The sequence below is a fragment of the Stomoxys calcitrans genome, chromosome 2 (genome assembly GCF_963082655.1).
Source record: "Stomoxys calcitrans chromosome 2, idStoCalc2.1, whole genome shotgun sequence".
NCBI classification, from domain to species: Eukaryota; Metazoa; Arthropoda; class Insecta; order Diptera; family Muscidae; genus Stomoxys; species Stomoxys calcitrans.
The window spans coordinates 40,463,561-40,482,653 of record NC_081553.1 but is presented as its reverse complement, the minus strand read 5'-3'; the positions used below and the strand labels follow the sequence as shown (position 1 = coordinate 40,482,653).

The 19,093-nt window shown below is 32.9% G+C and overlaps 2 protein-coding genes across 4 annotated transcripts in view; one reads left to right on the top strand and one right to left on the bottom strand.

Annotated features, from left to right (window-relative positions):
* Positions 1–14,870, top strand: part of LOC106088730 (innexin inx3) — a 29,820-nt gene extending 14,950 nt beyond the window's left edge. Inside the window, exons 3-6 of the mRNA XM_013254389.2 lie at positions 9,398–9,606; positions 9,681–10,141; positions 13,473–13,626; positions 13,694–14,870. Coding sequence (XP_013109843.1) covers positions 9,398–9,606; positions 9,681–10,141; positions 13,473–13,626; positions 13,694–13,876 — 1,007 coding nt within the window. The 3' untranslated portion in view covers positions 13,877–14,870. The remainder of the gene's footprint in view (positions 1–9,397; positions 9,607–9,680; positions 10,142–13,472; positions 13,627–13,693) is intronic.
* Positions 1–19,093, bottom strand: part of LOC106088729 (dedicator of cytokinesis protein 3) — a 229,409-nt gene that overhangs the window by 85,503 nt on the left and 124,813 nt on the right. The gene's annotated exons all lie outside the window — the stretch shown is intronic.

Here is a 19,093-nt window from a genome sequence, read left to right as displayed (position 1 = left end):
AGTCATCGATTTTGAGAAGAGTTATCTCAAAGGTTATCGTTTCTGAAATAAAACAAGTTATGGAATTTCAATACAACAAAGTTAAATCAATTGAATTTTGCGATAGTAAAGTTTTGGTTTTAATAATACATAAATGCATATGTATTGTTGTTTTACGATGTTATATTTAATGTATTTATTCGGTATCGAAAGCTAGCAATATTCGATAACAACAGTCATGGATATTCCATAACAGTATCTATCGATATTCGATAACATCGGTTATCGATATTCGATAACAAAGATTATTGATATTCGATAACAAAGATTATTGATATTCGATAACATCAGTTATCAATATTCAATAACATCAGTTATCAATATTCGATAACATCAGTTATCGATATTCGATAACAAAGATTATTGATATTCGATAGTAGAAGTTATTGATACTCTATAACAAAAGTTATTGATATTCTATAACAGCAGTTATTGATATTCTATAACAAAAGTTATTGATATTTGATAACAAAAGTTATTACCATATTAATTAATTTATTGTGCTATGTCATGGACTGATTTGGACTAAGCATGGTTTTTCGATAATGCAAGTTTTCGGGTTTTCGATAACACAAGTCATCGATTTTGGGAAGAGTTATCTTAGAGGTTATCGTTTTTGAGATAAAACGAGTTATGGATTTTCAACACAACAAAGTTAAATTAATTGAATTTTCCGATAGTAAAATTTTTGTTTTAATAATACATACCTTCATATGTATTCTTGTTTATGTTATAGTTAACGTATTTGTTCGATATCGAAAGCTAACAATATTCGATAACAACAGTCATCGATATTCGATAACATTATTTATTGATATTCGATAGCAAGGGTTATTGATATTCGATAACAATAGTTTTCAATATTAAATAACAATGGTTATTGATATTCGATAACAAAAGTTATTGATTTTTTATAACGAAGGTTATTGATATTCGATAACAAAATTTATAACCATGTTAAATAATTTATTGTGCTATGTCATAGACTGATTTGGACTAAGCATGGTTTTTCGATAACACAAGTTATCGATAGCAAAAAATATAAATATTCGATAAGTTTTAATTTTATCAACTTAAATTATCTCAAAAGTCATCGATTTTGAGAAGAGTTATCTCAGAGATTATCGTTTTTGACATAAAAAAATTATGGATTTTCAATACAACATAGTTAAAATTAATTGAATTTTCCGATAGTAAAGTTTTTGCTTTGCATACGTATTGTTGTTTCACGATGTTATAGTTAATTCGGTATCGAACGATAACAATATTCGTAACAACAGTCATTAATATTCGTTAACAAAAGTCATCGATATTCGATAACAATATTTATCGATATTCGATAACAAAAGTTACCGGTATTCGATAACAAAAGTTATTGGTATTCGATAACAAAAGTTATCATAATTTGGTAGTAAAAGTTATTGATTAAAAATTTTTAAATGTATTACAAGTTATTGATTTAAAGATAGGTTAGTTTGAAAAGAGGTGTGGATATTAATCCGCCCCATGCCACTATGGACATACAACTAAGCCAGTATGGACATACAACTAAGCCTTGTTGTGCGCTCTAAATACTAAAAAAATAACCTCGAAGAAGAAAATCTAAGGAATTCCGTGCTACTTACAACATCATTAATTGTTTTCCATACAACGTCCCCAAGTTGGTTCATGTCTGGTATTGTGTCTTCACCTAAGTACTGATGTCTGTTAGCCACGAAAGCTGAGCAATGACATACGAAATACTCCAACGTTTAATCATCTTTCCCACATGCCCTACACATAACGCCCCGATTATGCATAAATGAGCTCGTAGTCCTATGTGTCCCGTTATGATACCGAAAGCTATGCTGACTTCCTTTCTGTAATAGCTCTACTCACGATCCGGATCTCCCCATAGGATTTTCGCCGTCCCACCCACTGTTTCGCTGTTCCACAGTGTTACATGCGCGTTCGTCGACCACGCCCTTTACTCGGACTACGCCGACCCGAAAGGCTTTGGGTTAACCAAGTTTATTGACGCCAGTCTCTGGCCTTCACTGCCAAATCGCCTGCTCTTTCATTCCCCCTTACTCCGCTATGACGCGGCTCCCAAACGATGCGGATTTTGCCATCCTCAGAGAAGGAAGTTAATCTCCTTGTTACACACCTTACAGTCCTGGTTGATATTGCCCTGATGACCAGTTTATTGTTCGTATGGATGTTCACACTCGATGTCCTCGGTGGAACACCACGCCACCTCACGTATTCCGTGATCGCCCGGATCTCTGCCTGCAGGATCGTATTATGGTCAGGCAGTCGAAAACAGATCTCAGTATAGCACGATCTCTCAGATGGCAATGCCAGAGTTCCGTCAATACAAGACTGTGCCTCTGGCAGCAGCGCCTCGCACTCGACCTCAAATGTCATCTCAGGTATACGATCGAAACCTCTTCTAATCCATCCGGGTTTCCTATCGTCGCCTCAATTATAGCTGTTCCCATCCTCAATCCATTCTCCTCAACGCTTCTGGCCGGGATAAAAAACTATTTAGTATTCAAATCGCCAAATTTCATGATTTTAGCCATTTATTGCATTCACTGCTAAAGCATATGACTCATGGGATACTTGTTTTCGTATTGGGCAAAATTTTTGTGGTCATAATTGTAATTTAACACTACCTGTAAACTGATAAATCGCCTCCGTTCAAGCAACAAAGAAAAATGCGATGACATGCAAACATCACAGCAAAATCCCATTTAATTTGCAAGTCAGTCATAAGTCAATGGCATTTTGCACGAAAAATGCTCATGTTGGCAGCAAATAATGTCCCTCTCTCCCTTTCCAAATACAAATCCATTCACACAATGGACCAACGTCTGACTATACATCCCTGGTTCTGTGTTTTCTTATTTATTCTTGGTCTACATTTGAGTTTCCTTTCCTGTTGCGATGCGGTGGTCAGATTTTTAATGTAGTTTATTTGGTTTTTGTCCAAATCGATGGACTGGCGAACTGAATGGTTAAACAAAATTTAATGTATTCCCCACATAAGACACTCGCTCATTCACAAGCTCACTCACTTATTCACTAATGGAGTGATTTTCATGGAATCATTTATGAATCATTTTGGGGAAACTACTTCCAAGACCAGAGATTTTTATATTGGTGATGTGATTAACCGAAAAAAAACAGATTCAGACTCGCAGACGGAAAAAAGATTTGTTATGTGTGAAAGTAATTTTTGTTGATTTTAATGCTTTTTTCGACACAAAAAAATTAAATGTTTCTGTAAACACTTGATTATGTGAGATCAAAATGCTGTGATAGTTTTTGTATTGATGGGAAATTTCATGCCTGGGGGAAATAATTTCAAGTGGAAATCATTTGAAGATATGACAGAATGACTCTTAGGTGTAGAAAAAGTTGGACTCTTAGGCTATAAGGCGTAGTGCGAAATTTCGGCCAAATCAGATAATAATTACGCCCTTTTGTGGAACAAGTCCAATCGTCAGATCGTAAGTTAAGTTAACATATTTTTTATGACTTGAATAGTAGTTTTGAAAGAATCAAGAAATTTATAAATTGATACATTTTTTGATAAAGCATATCATCGATTTTTCGATAACGTATATTTTCGATTTTTCGATAACGTATGCTTTCGATTTTTCGATAAAACAAGTTATCGATACTCCATACCCAACACAAATTATCGATTTTCAGATAAAAAAATACTATTGACTTTTCGATAAAATTTTGTTTACTTCATTTGTTTGTTTCATTTACTATAGTAAAAATTGCTATAGATTTTTCGATAATAGAAATCGCTATCGATTTCTAGATAATAGAAATTGCTATCGATTTTTCGATAATAGAAATTGCTATCGATTTTTCGATAGTTGAAATTGCTATCGAAAAATCGATAATAGAAATTGCTATCGATTTTTCGATAGTTGAAATTGCTATCGAAAAATCGATAATAGAAATTCCTACCGATTTTTCGAAAAAAAAATTTTATCGGTATTTCGAAAAAATTTCCTAACGATTTTTCGATAGCAAAACTTGTTACGATTTTTCTGTAAAAATTTTTTAATGATTTTTCGATTAAAAAAAGTCTTCGACGTTTTCATGTACTATAAAATTGTATGAATAAAGCAAAAAATATCGGAGTAACAATATTGCATTCCAAATTTGGATCCAAACCTTAAGATATTTCTACAACATAGTTTGGGTAACACAGTCATAGTTTTTTTCGATAATATTATTACATTTCGATTTCGATTTTAGTCTGAGTGTTTTTTTGGATCTTTCAAATTGACCCACTACCAAAAAACACCAGATAATCCATTAGAAGACCTAATCTCCACATACGTCGATCCTACGATTAGAGGCCTTATTAGCCAAAAATTGTTACGTAAAGTACACTTATGCAAACATTTTTTCTCTATATTCCATTTCAATCCTAATTGGCTTTTTCTCTTGTTATCTTCACGTAGCACTGCAACCAAAGTGGCACCATCAGGCCAAGAATACAAAGAGCATCGTATTGCAATAACCTGATTACCATCCCATCTGATATGCTTCAAACATTCACATAAAACCTATACCATTTGTTTGGGTGTAAAAAACTTTCCACACACTAGTGTCACCGAAATTTCTAAATGGCAGTTTTCTTTTTGTTCTTGTTGCCGCTGTTGTTTTATGTCTTTCCCTATAATTATTCCAATAAAAGTGGCACTCCCAAAACAAAAAAAAATAAAAACTTCAACAAAGACCAAAAGACACAAGGCAGCCGCAATAGCAACAAAAGCTGCAGCAGCAAAAGTCAGTAGTGTTTTAGTTGAAATTGGTTAAAACTCAACTCACGTCATTACAATGCAGCAAAGGTTGTTTTGTTCTCTAACAACCCAAACATAGGATAGTATGCATTTCAAGAGTTCCACATACATACATACAAATGTATAAAGTAGATACCCAACTTAATGCCATTATACATGTACCTGGTTGCCACCTCAATCTCTATCTACAAATATGCAAACATTGTGTTTTTCCCCATTTAAGTTGTTTTTTTCTTGTTTTGTTAAAAAAATCAAGTAGAAAAAAAAATAAACAAACTTTAGCCGAAAAAAAGTTAAAGCCTATTAAAAAAAACAAGCCCCAGACAGTCAAGGAAGCAACTTTTATGTTGCCTCCACACATACCACTGCATGATGTGCTCCCCTCCAACCGTATTTCTATGTTTATGGTGCATTCCACAAAGATAATCCTTGAAGAATAAAGTGGTGGTTCGAGGACCAATATCATGATGCAAGTGGAGACCAGCAGCACCATGGGCAATAGCATGAGTGCACTTGCAGCAAACAATAAACAAACTTTTTGTTTTAATAGTCAATTCTCCATTTTTTCCGAATAAATAACAGGCTTTGTATGATATTAAAAAAATTGAGAACCAAAAGGCACATAAAAAGGTAAAATTACCAAGATACTGAGGGGTTTAGATGGGACCCTTATCTATATAAGGCATTAAGGAGCTCAGCGGCAGCTAGGGGCTGAAAAGAAGTCAACAAATCTTACTAAAGGGGAATATATCCATGTAGTAAACAACTATTGCAGCTCTTGTTAGATATAAACATTTTCGATAACAAAATGTTATCGAAATTTTATTCGATAACAAAATTATATTGAAATTATATTCGATAACAAAATGTTATCGAAATTACATTCGATAACAAAATGTTATCGAGACTTTTTCGATAATCGACATGCACAGGATGTAACTACTGTTCGCGACGAATCGATTTAACTTGGCTAATTTTGTACTTTAAATGGAGTAAATATTTTAAAGAGCTTAAATTTTACATTTGATATCAATGTATGTATGTTGTATTGAAGTTAATTTATTTTTAGGTGAAAAAATGGTACATATTGTCTTGGTATATAATTAACTAAGGTATCGAAACTTTTTCGATAACCATGTGTTATCAAAACTTTTTCGATTAAAAAGTATTGTTGAGACTTTTTCGAAAGCAAAATGTTAAAAAGTCGTTATCGATAATAAAATGTTTAGATAAATGTTATCGAAATTTTTTAAAATTGTTTCTATTAAAGAAACCCGTTAAAGTAGTTAATGTAGAAATGTGATTAAACTGTCACCTTTCGTAAAAAAAATTATTTTTTTGATGGTACTTAATTTTTGCTTAAATGTTGTGTTTTATTGAATCTTTTGTTGTTGTTGTTGTAGTCACATTTCAAACTCCTATGTGTGAGTAAGCCTGTTCGGGTCCAAAAGACCGGTCGTCGTGGAAACATGCTGACCAATAGATTATTTAAAGGAGCCAATATTCAGTATTCAGTATTTATGCAAGAGCCGGTGCCGCCCGTCCTTTCACTCGACCCCGCTGATTGTCCATGACCGCCATGCCAGTTATCAAAATTAAAGGTTATCGAAACCAAATGTTATCGACATAAGTAGTTATCAAAATGAAAAGTTATTGAAATCCATAGTTATCGACATTTATGAAGATTGAAGTCAAAAGTTATCGAAATGAAAAGGTATCGACATAAAAAGTTAACGAAATCAACTGTTAACGAAATAAAGGGTTATCAAAATAAATAGTTATCAAAATGAAAAAATATTAAAATCTATAGTTATCGACATTTATGAAGATTGAAGTCATAAGTTATCGAAATGAAAAGGTATAGACACAAAAAGTTAACGATATCAACAGTTAACGAAATTAAAGGTTTCGAAATTAAAAGTTATTAAAATTAATAGTTATTTAAATCTATAGTTCTCGAGATTAATGAATTTTGAAGTTAAAAGTTATCGAAATGAAAAGGTATCGACACAAAAAGTAAACGATATCAATAGTTCGAAATTAAAGGTTATCGAAATTAAGAGTTATTAAAATGAATAGTTATTGAAATCTATAGTTAACGTGATTAATAATATTGAAGTTAAAAGTTATCGAAATGAAAAGGTATCGACACTAAATGTTAACGAAATCAACAATTAACGAAATTAAAAGTTATTAAAATGAATAGTTATTCAAATCTATAGTTATCGAAATGAAAAGGTATCAACACAAAAAGTTAACGACATCAACAGTTAACGAAATCAAAGGTTATCGAAATTAGGAGTTATTAAAATGAATAGTTATTGAAATCTATAGTTATCGAGATTAATGAATATTGAAGTTAAAAGTTATCGAAATGAGAAGGTATCGACACAAAAAGTTAACGAAATTAAAATTTATCGAAATATAAAATTTATCGAAATATAAAGTATAAAAGTTTACGAAATCAAAAGTTATCGAAAATAAAATTTATCGAAATTGAAAGTTATCGAAATTAAAAGGTATCGAAATTAAAAATTTTGCAAGGAATAAAAAGTAGAAATATTGTCATTTAAAAATTTTATTTTCGATAAAATTTTACATCAAATAAGATTCCATTACAGATTATGAACAGTTTTTTATGTTTCCGAATACAAAATCCATTTTTGCGTTTTGTTTGTGATAGCTCATGCAAAGTTATCGAAAAGAATTTACCCATTTTGAAGCAAAACGACAAATGCATTGTCTTTTATAGCGAAAAAATGTTAACAATTACGACTTCTTGTGTTTTTGACAACTTTAATTCCCTGCCTCAATAATTTGATTTTTGTTTACATTCCTTTCGCAAACTACTCCACATTTCAGCAAATAAACAAAAGAAAATATCTCAAAGTTACAAATAACCAAGAAGATAGAACGCATAAAAAGTTCAATACAGAACAAGAAACTTCATAACATAAAATGCTTCATTAGAGCACAAAAAAAGTATTAAGACGACTCCTTCACTCTTTCAATGGACATACAGATGGATGCACATGTATTATGTACTTCTATGTGTATATACAAATTCCATAGTTTTGGAAACCCCATATGATTGCCATACCATGCAAGCATAACAAATAAAGACTAAGGGTATGTGAATGAGAAGTAAAAACAAATAGCAAAACAAAATACTACTATATAATGGAAAAAAGTTGAACACCATCTCTCCTCTGGACATATCCGATGGGGACGGAGGACAGTGGGAGGGAAGGACAGACAGTAGGAATGCCACATGAATTGTCATTGTTAAAGGGTATCATCTCGACTCCAACAGATAGGAAATGAAAAGCATCACTCTTTAATGTGATTGTGTGTGGTGACCCGTACCAGACCACCTCTACCGCATGTTGTCTTAGTTTTTTGTACTTTTTTTTGCAAATTTTTTCTCTCTGTTCACACAACGAATGAATGATGATGACTTGTAGGTTTGAATGTGATTGTTGTCGGCTCTCATGGGGGTTGTGACAGGATTAACCCATGCAAAATAAGTGCAGAAATAGAAAGAAAATTTAATTTTTCATGGAAGCTTAGTTTTTTAGTGCATTATTTTGAGATTATAAGACTGAAAGGGAGTATAAAAAAGAAAGAAAAATGAAAAAAGCTTTTGATAAGCATATTTTAGCGTATTTCAGTAAGTGAAGTATGTTGATGATAGAATGTAGATTGGGAGAAAATAAAGGTGTGGCGTTTATACTTATTAAATGTAGACAGGGGATATTATTTAAGTAAATCTTCTATTTAAGTAAATCTGAAGTTGGGCATAATGTCAATGACTGTGACATGGTGTTTTATTGTATGACATGATGTCATGCGACATGAATTGGATGGCACCATGTCATGCAACATGAATTGGATGGCACCATGTCATTCAGTATAAATTAATATGGCAATAAAATGAAAAATTTGAAGATATGCCTGGTTTTCCTTGTTCGTACATTTTTCAATACAACATGGTATGTACATATATTGATGATTCCATACATACGACATGTTATACGGTGAACATTTATCCGCATGCCTTTGATCCAGTTATATTAATTTCCTTCGCAATTTTTACGCCTTTAAAGGGTTAAGTGAATTTGATTTGAAAACTTCCCTCAAGTGCTTAGTAGATGTAGTAGGCCCAGCATAATTATGTAATCTATGTTATGTACAATGTATGTAGGCATCTATGTGCTCTTAAATTGATAGCATAAAATGACTTTAGTTTAGCAAATTGAATTACAACTGACCACAATGTAAATATGCACTGATAATATGAATGTATGCAGGAATTTAAAATATTTAATTTAATGAAGTTTTTGAGAAGAAAAAATAAGTAGAATTTAAGATTTTATTCCATGACTTTTGTTGAATTTAAAATAAAAAAATTTTCAAGTTCTTTAATGAAATTTAAAATCAACTATTAAAATTATGAAATAGTCGCGTTTAAGTATTTTATAAATTTTCCCAAGTTCTTAGAAGACTTTTGTTGTATATTATTTTTTTTCTTTTTTTAATTTCAGGTGATCCCATTTCTTGCATCAATGATGGTTCCATACCCATTCATGTCATCAATACATTCTGTTGGATTACCTATACGTTTACTATACCGGGACAGCAGCATAGACAAATTGGCACTGATGTGGCAGCCCATGGTTTGGGTAATGAATTTGGCCAAGAGAAGAGATATCACAGCTATTATCAATGGGTGCCATTTGTGTTATTCTTTCAAGTAAGTATTATAACAAAACTATTCTAAGATCACTAGATTACTTTTAAAGCTAATCCTCTTTTCCTTCCCCTTAGGGTCTCATGTTCTATTTACCCCATTGGATTTGGAAAAATCTAGAAGATGGCAAAATGCGCATGATCACCGATGGCCTGCGTGGCATGGTCTCCATACCCGAGGATTATCGCAAAGATCGCCAAAATCGCATTATCAAATATCTCATTGACAGCTTAAACTCTCATGCTGGCTATTCGTTTGCCTATTATCTGTGTGAGGCTTTGAATTTCATTAACGTCATTGTGAATATCTTTTTGGTGGATAAATTTTTGGGTGGTGCCTTTATGACCTATGGCACTGATGTCATCAAATTCTCAAATATGGATCAAGATAAACGTTCAGATCCTATGATTGAAATCTTTCCTCGACTAACTAAATGTACATTCCACAAATTCGGTCCTGGCGGCTCACCACAGAGACACGACACTTTGTGTGTGTTGGCTTTGAATATATTGAATGAGAAGATATACATTTTCTTGTGGTGAGTATTGAAGGGAGAATAATGATTACAGGATTAGTTGTTGTAAAAATAAGAGCGAATAAGAAAGTTATTTTAGAAAATAAGTATAAGTTGAACATATTTTGAGGACAGTTAAACGAAATAAGTGACCTCCTTTTTATCACTGAGTCCGAAAGCCGTGCCCCAGTGCGACACCGCTTAGGGGAGAAGTTTTTAAATGGCATAGTAACTCACAAATGTCGCCAACTAGGAAGGGATAACCATGGTTGAAATTTTTTTGTCGTAGGCGGTTATGGTAACCTCTGCGCTTCCGTGGTCTCCGAATAATTTGTATTATTAATAATTAATTAATAATCAATACTAATATACTCAAATATATGGAACTGTCCTCATAATCTCTACAAATCTACACAAATTGTGTTTAATTTAGTTTGAAATGCCTAAAATTGTCTCCGAAGTATGTTTTATTGTGTTCAAAAAACAACTGTCCACAAAACGTAAACAACTGTCCTCAAAATTCCAACAACTGTCCATAAAATGTCAACAACTGTCCTCAAAATGTCAACAACTGTCCTCAAAATGCCAACAAGTGTCCCCAAAATGTAACGGCTTAGGTTCCTGTCCTTAAAATATAACGGTTTAAGATTAAAATTCATTCCGAAAGTTAAAGTTCGAATTGGGGACAGTAATGTCATCAAAAATTTGGAATGTGTGAATTCAGATATGGGAAACTTAAATTCATGTGACAATATTCAATATTAACATATTAAATTTATATTTATAATGTCATCAAATTTATTAAACTTTCCTATAATTTTCTATAAGTATCCCCAAACTATGTCTAACTATCCTCAAAATGTGTTCAAAGCTCGTCAAAATTTAAAGATTTTTGTAAATTGTTTGATAAGTTTGAGTACAATTAAAAATACTTTGTGGATAAATAGTTAAAGAGAACTTTTGTATAATTGCTATCAACTGCCTCCAAACTATGTTTGCATAGTTTGGGGGGTAGATAGTTGAATACAGTAATGGGGAAGTTTAATTAAATAACGGATATAAAATTTATGCTTATAAAATCTTTCGCTTACTAAATTCTTAATTAAGTTAATTTTCAGATTTTAAAGTAGTTTGAGGACAGATGAACATACTTTGCGTATAGTTGGATTGATTTTTAAAGAAGCGAAATTTATTTGGGAGTATAATTATCAATTTACTATTGTATTAAATTAATAAGCCTTCCACCAAATGTCTAAAAATGCCCATAAAATACAAAGCTGTGAACGTAAATTTAATTTTAGGTATTCCATTAAGGTACAAAGGATACTTCTCTAATATCAATGTGTGCAGTCCGATTAAATTTTAAGCTCCATGATAATGCAGAATACGAATGGTAGAGAAGTTTTACATGGCAGCATACCTCACAATTGTAGCCAACATTAGAAAGGGGATAACCACAGCTGAAAAGTTTTTCTTATATTCACGTCGGGGTTTGAACCCAGGTGATCCGCGTCATAAGCGGACATGCTTATGACGCGGAACACCGTTGCGCAGAGGGCGCAACGGTGGCCTCTGAACCCTCAATAAACAATGAATTAAATTTATACTTCTTTGTGAAAGTAGATTTTTGTTGAAGGGCAGTTAATCACACTTCGGTGATAGTTGGATTTAGTTATTGGAATGTTTTATCATTTGATATGCCATAAAAGTCTGTTATGTTCTCAAAATAATGTAACTACCTTTTAATTGACACCACTGTCCCTAAACCATACTTAATAAATACTCAAGCCAATTAAACTTTCGAATAATCTGTACCAAATGTCGTGAAACTATTACTTACAGTCCTCAAAATATATATCAGTTAATTTTAAAAGTTAAAAGATAGTTTGAGGGCATTCAAACATACTCTGAGTTTAATTATTTGCAATTATGATAAAGTTTAATCATTTTGGATTATTTAGTATATACAATAAGAACCTCTAATTAACTGTCCCTAAATAAACTTATAAAATCCTTAAGTCATTTCAGCTTTCAAATAATCTGTACCAAATGTCGTGAAACTATAACTTACTCTCCTCAAAATACATATAAGTTAATTTCAAAGGTTCAAAGATAGTTTGAGGACAGTTAAACATTCATACATATATATTGTTATGATAAAGTTTAATCATTCAAACTTTATCATAACACATAATAAGAACCTCACTTTGAGGTTAGTTAGGTTTAATTATGAAGAAGTTAAACTCTTCTAAGTATATACTTATAAAAACCTCTTATTAATTTAATTTCGCCTAATTGAAATCACCTCCAAATCAACCTTCAAATTATGTAATAGTTTGCTCATAATATCTAATATCTTTATATAATAATATTACTTATTATATCCTAAAATCATTTGAACTTTACCATAGCAATTATTAAATGTCCCCAAACTGTGTTTAATTGTCCTCAAAATGTAGACAATGTTCCTTTGAAAGTTCTTTATAGAGATAAAATTTAGTTTGAGGACAGTTAAGCATAATTTGGATATAATTAGAATTAGTTATGGAAAAGATTAATGAATTTTGGGGTCATCAAAAATCTCTTGAATGTCCCCAAACTATGTTAAATCTTCTCAAAATGTCTACAAACTTCCTGAAAATGTAAAGATTTGAAAGTTAATTAACGTATTGAAGTTAGTTTGATATTTAGTTATGGAAAAGATAAATGAATTTTGGGGTTATCAATAATCCCTAGAATGTCCCCAAACTATGTAAAATGTCCTCAAAATGAACTTCCTGAAAATGTAAAGATTTTAAGGTTAATTAAAAAGTATTGAAATTAATTTGAGATGCAGTTATGGAAAAGATTAATGAATTTTGAGGTTATCAAAAATCTCTAGAATGTCCCCAAACTATGTTAAATGTCCTCAAAATGAACTGAAAATGAAAATGTAAAGATCTTAAGGTTAATTAAAAAGTATTGAAATTAATTTGAGATTCAGTTATGGAAAAGATTAATAAATTTTGGGGTTATCAAAAATCTCTAGAATGTCCCCAAACTATGTTAAATGTCCTCAAAATATCTATAAACTTCCTAAAAATTTACAGATTTAAAGGTTAATTAAAAGTATTGAAGTTAGTTTAAGACAGTTAAACATTCCTTGAGGAAAGTTTAATTTAATAGTGAATATTAAATATTTACAAATAATATTCTCAAAATTATTATATTTTTTCATAATGACAACACAATTCCCCAAACTATGTTAAACTGTCCTCAAAATGCAAATTCTTTAATTTTTTTTATTTTTACTTATAAAACTAATTGTTATAATTTTTCTAACTTTCCTTTATCTTTCTATAATTTTCGAATTTAGGTTCTGGTTCATCATTTTGTCCGTCATTTCTGGCCTTGCCTTGATCTATTCCTTCATGGTTGTCACCATGCCCACTACCCGCGAAACTATTATCAAACGTTCTTATCGTTCGGCACAAAGCAAGGAAATCTCAAGTCTAGTACGGCGTTTGGATGTAAGTTGTGCTTATAAAACTAATCTTCAACTTATGTATATTAAAACTTTTTCTATATTCCCAACAGATTGGTGACTTTTTACTCTTACATTTTGTGGGACAAAATGTCAATACGAAATCCTTTTCGGAAATGGTACAAGAATTATGCAATCTCTTGGGTTCCTCAAGAACACCATCGGCACCCTCAACATTGGAAATGCATCCGATATATCCGCAAGTGGATAGTTTTGGCAAGGAAACGGAAACATAAACGACACTGCAAGGCAATTGTTTAAAGGCCCTTAAACGCAAGAAGAAAAAAAAAACGACGCAATTCCAATGCAATGAATGAACCAATCAAATCGAAACGAAATGAAATGAAATGAATCGGATGCACGATAGAAACGCAACAAATGATTTCTCATTTTACATATATATATACATATGCTACTTTTAACTAATAATTAATTAATTAAAAAAAAACCATATAAATTACATATATAGTAACTATTGCAATAATAATGCAAGCAAGAGCATAATTCTAAATGTTCGAACAGAAATAGGTTTTGTCCCTATGTTCATTAATAGTAAAAAAAAAAAAAAAATTAAAAATGTGCTATATTTTGATTTTTCTTTAACCAATCGTGCAATGATATGCTTTGTATAAAACCGACAACAAGAGGTTTGAACAAACCTCAACTTTTTATAAATTTTTCTACGAAAACTCACTTTCCATCTCTGTTAGATGAACGACAAAACCTTAAGAATATAAAAAAAATTTTATACATAACCGAAAAAAAATGCTAAAATGTTACTTTAAAATTTTTTATTTTAATTTTTGATTAAATACAACAAGAAACCGCCATCAATATATACATATTGCATATATGTATGTATATTTTAACTATATATTCCGCATGATTGATTGCTATATGTTTACTGTTTATTAATAGAGATTTTTAAATTTTTTTTTTATTCATATGCTGCCCTCTCCCACCCTAGTTGGCTCTGTCTGACCATATTTTTATTTATGCTTAATGAAGAAATTCAAATTAAGAGCTAACTATTTAACTAAATATTTATATTTAAATCAATTGCAATTGTGTATGTCCCCTTCTGCCCCATATGCTTCTCATTTCATTAGGCATATTAGTTAAGAAATATTCATAAAGCGAAAAACCTTATATACTTTAATTATGACGATGAAAATTTAGAAATTTTGTTTATAAACAAAAGTATTGTGATTATGATGATAGATACATGATAAATTTTTATGCTTCTTTTAAATAAAAATTTACTTTATAAAATTACTAGCTGAACCTTATATTGGGTTGCCCAAAAAGTAATTGCGGAAAAAAGTGTAAAAAAAGTATATTTGATTAAAGTTCATTCTAAGTTTTATTAAAAATGCATTTGCTTTCTTTTAAAAAATCCGCAATTACTTTTTGGGCAACCCAATAAAATTACTAGCTGAATCTCTTTACTGACTTATGAATTCGCTCAACAGGTTTAGGGTCATTTGAGTTTGAATGTTAGATGTTCTCCATTCTTAAGAGACTTTATTACAGCCCGATATGCTCATGGGGATTATGGGAGTAAGAAGACTCCCAGGGCTACGGTTGGTGGTGTGGACCCACAGCAACGTGATCCGAATGACTTTCATTTGAGTCCCATATTGCCTTGGCTCGTAAATATGTATGTCCGGTTTATGGGTGTTTGGGGGGTGAGTTGGTCCCCAGACTCTTGACCCTGAAAAAAATATCTGAATCCATGCTCTTCGAATGCTCTTCACTCTCTCATGCCACCGCAGCGCAGAGATTAGCATGTCCGCCTATGACGCTGAACGCCTGGGTTCGAATCCTGGCGAGGCCATCAGAAAAAATTTTCAGCGGTGGTTTTACTCTCCCAATGCTGGCAACATTTGTGAGGTACTATGTCAAAGAGGTGTCTCTCCAAAGAGGTGTCGCACTGCGGCACGCCGTTCGGATTCGGCTATAAAAAGGAGGCCCCTTATCATTGAGCTTAAAACTTGAACCGGACTGCACTCATTGATATGTGAGAAGTTTGCCCCTGTGCCTTAGTGGAATGTTCATGGATAAAATTTGCAATTTGCATTTGCTCTTCTCTCAAAAAACCATTTATGGGATGAGGCGTACCCCAAACACTTGGCCCCAAAATTGATTATGATATTCGTTTTTATACCCTCCAACGTAGGATGGGGATATACTAATTTCGTCATTGTGTTTGTAACACCTCGAAATATGGGTCTGAGACCCCATGTCATTTTAAGTCGATCTAGCCATGTTCTAGAGGGCGCAATTCTCGTCGGATTTGAATGCAATTCTGCACCTGGTGTTTTGGTATCCTTTTCTAACAACTGCGCTAGGTATGGTTAAAATCGGTCTATTTTTTGATATAGCTGCGATATAAACCGATTTTAGGTCTTGACTTCTTGAGCCTCTAGAGGGCGCAATTCTCGAACGATTTGAATGCAATTTTGCGCTTGGTCTTTTGGTATCAACAACCAACAACCGCGTTATGTATAATTCAAATCGGTACATAACCTGTTATAGCTGTCATATAAAGCGTTATGGGTTCTTGACTTCTTTAGCCTCTAGAGGGCGCAATTCTCATCTGATTTGGAAATTTTGTAGGTATGGTTAAAATCGGTCTATGTTTTGATGTAGCTGCCATATAAACCGATCTTGGGTCTTGACTTCTTGAGCCTATAGAGGGCGCAATTGTCGTCCGATTTTACTGAAATTTTGCGCCTGATGTTTTGGTATCACTTCTAACAACCGCGTTAAGTATGATTCAAATCGGCACATTACTTGTTATAGCAGTCATATAAAGCGATATGGGATCTTGACTTCTTTAGCCTCCAGAGGGCGCAATTCTCATCTGATTTGGCAGAAATTTTGTACAACAGCTTCTCTAATAACCTTCAACATACGTGTCTAATATGGTCTGAATCGATCAATAGCTTGATATCGCTTTGGGGGTGTTCTGGGAGATGGAGCGGCCTTTCAGTGATTTTCTCTGAAAATATATATCAGCTTCGTATTCTACTCTAGAGTACCTCTTATTTAAGCCCCATATTGCAATGGTCAGCAAATACTTCCTATTTGGCTGGTGTTATGGGGTTGGCCCTATAGGAACTCTTTCCCGAATATTGAGTTCAGAATCGTGGGGTACTTCCAAAGACCTTTCATTTGAGCCCCATATTACTATGCTCGTCAATTTGTGCTCTTTGGGGGGTGTTATTGGAGAGGGGAGGCCCCCAAAACACTTGTGCCACATTTGGATATCATATTCGTATTCTATACCTATCTATTCGAGCCGACATTTGCATATCAGATCCATATTCTACTCGCATATACCTTTCAGTTGAGTCCCATATTGCCATGGTTGGTGAGTATGTCCGATTTAGGGTTGGGGTGGTCCCCAAACACTTGGTCCTAAATTTGGGTATCAGATTCGTATTCCACTCTTAAATACCTTTCATTTGAGTCTCATATGGTCGTGATTGGTCTATATAAATATTTGGTAGGTTTTGGGGTGGGGCTTCCCCCCTAGGTAACCCATCAGAAATTTGGATACCAATTTTTTTTAGGTTACTATAAGAGAGCACACGAAATTTCGCATAAATCGCACCACCCATCTTCGAGATCTGGCCTTTCTGAAAATTAGGGTTGGGGGAGCGTCCGCCCCCCTTCAGATATCAATGACAGACTTTTTTCTGTGGCAATTACACTACTTGCGTGGTACACATGATTCTGTGCATCTGTTGGAAGTTGTATTGATGGCTTCGAACGCCAGACAACGGCAACGGCTCTCGCTGTTGCTCCGTATGCCCAGGTTTGAGTCCCGGCCGGCCTCTGCTGAATTTTTTCATTTTTCAAGTTTTTCGCCTGTTACAGCGAAGATCATTAAATTTTAAAATTTTTGTTTGTTTTTTAAAAAAAATTGGTCCTAAATTTTTTTATTCATAAAACTTTCCAGTTAAATTTATTTGGTTGAAATTTGGCACAGTCACTATATCTATGACCTCCAACAAAACGTGTCAAATATGGACTGAATTGGTCCATAACCTGATACAGCTTCCATATGAACCGATCTTCCGATCGATTTTTTCTGATTTGTTGAAATTTTGCACAATCACTGTATCCATGACCTCCAACAAACGTGTCAAATATGGTCTGAATCGGTCTATAACCTGATACAGCTCCCATATAAACCGATCTTTCGATTACTTACTTCTTCAGCCTCTAGAGGGCGTAATTCTTATCCGAGTTAGCACAGTGAATTTTTCTATGTTCTCTAATATACGTGCCAAATATGGTCCGAATCGGTCCATAATCTGATATAGTTCCCACGCTACCCAATCTCCCCATGTTACTTCTCAAGTCCCTCTAGGGCGAAATTTTTATCCGATTTGGTTGAAATTTTGAACAGTGGGATCTACTATTGTCTTTAACATCCCGAAAAAGCTTATAACCTAGCATAGCTCCAATAGCATAGCAATTCTTATTCATTATCTCTTGTTTGCTTATAAAGAGATGCCGGGCAAAGAACTTGAAAAAGCGATCCATGGTGGAAGGCATATAAGATTCGGCCCGGCTTAACTAGTACGCTTTTACTTTTTCTATACTATAAAGCTTATATTTTCTATGAGTTTAATCAATACATAAAGAAAAATCTTGCTGATGACACTTGTTTTCAATGCTTTTTCTATATTATGCTTATATTACTAATACATATATGTAAAATTCTATTATTAATTCAAAAAATATTACATCTTGTGCTTTGACTACTTACCATAATTATTACACTAAACAAACATCGCTGAAATAACTGTTTCAGCCTAAAAGTATACTTCACTGTTAGTAACTAAATGGTTACTTAAACTTGTAGTAAGGGTGCTTCACATGTAAAGACTTAACCGGCCTCATATTGTGTTGAAGTGTTGCCAAACTAGTCATATTTTTTAAATGAACGCGAGGATTGATTTTTGAACTGGTCATAAAAGGGTAGGAAGAGAAATACAAAGTATATAGAAACAAAATTGGAATAAGCGGATGGACCATTTGAGTCCCAGTCACGGTCAATATTTGCATGAAACAACCCACATGGACAAAGAGAAATTCAAGTATATGGACCGTACTATCGATTCAAATAAAGATGTCATGCATTTTTCTGAATTTAATGTGTTTTTTGAAAAAATTTCTTATAGCTTTTAATAACAGCCTTTATAAATTTCGTCACACAGTGGTCCAGTAGGCAAAACAGTGAAAATAAATCCAATACTTTCGATTCATTTCTCTCATATCACAGGAGTTCTACTTTTTCGCCTACTTCTCTCGCCGACGTTTTTTTTAATATTAAGTTGACAGCATTCCGTTTAAAAAACTGAACAGAATACCCTGCTGAAGAAAGAAATCTAATGGTGTGCTTAGGATATGGAAAGAAAATGATTTCTAGATGCAAA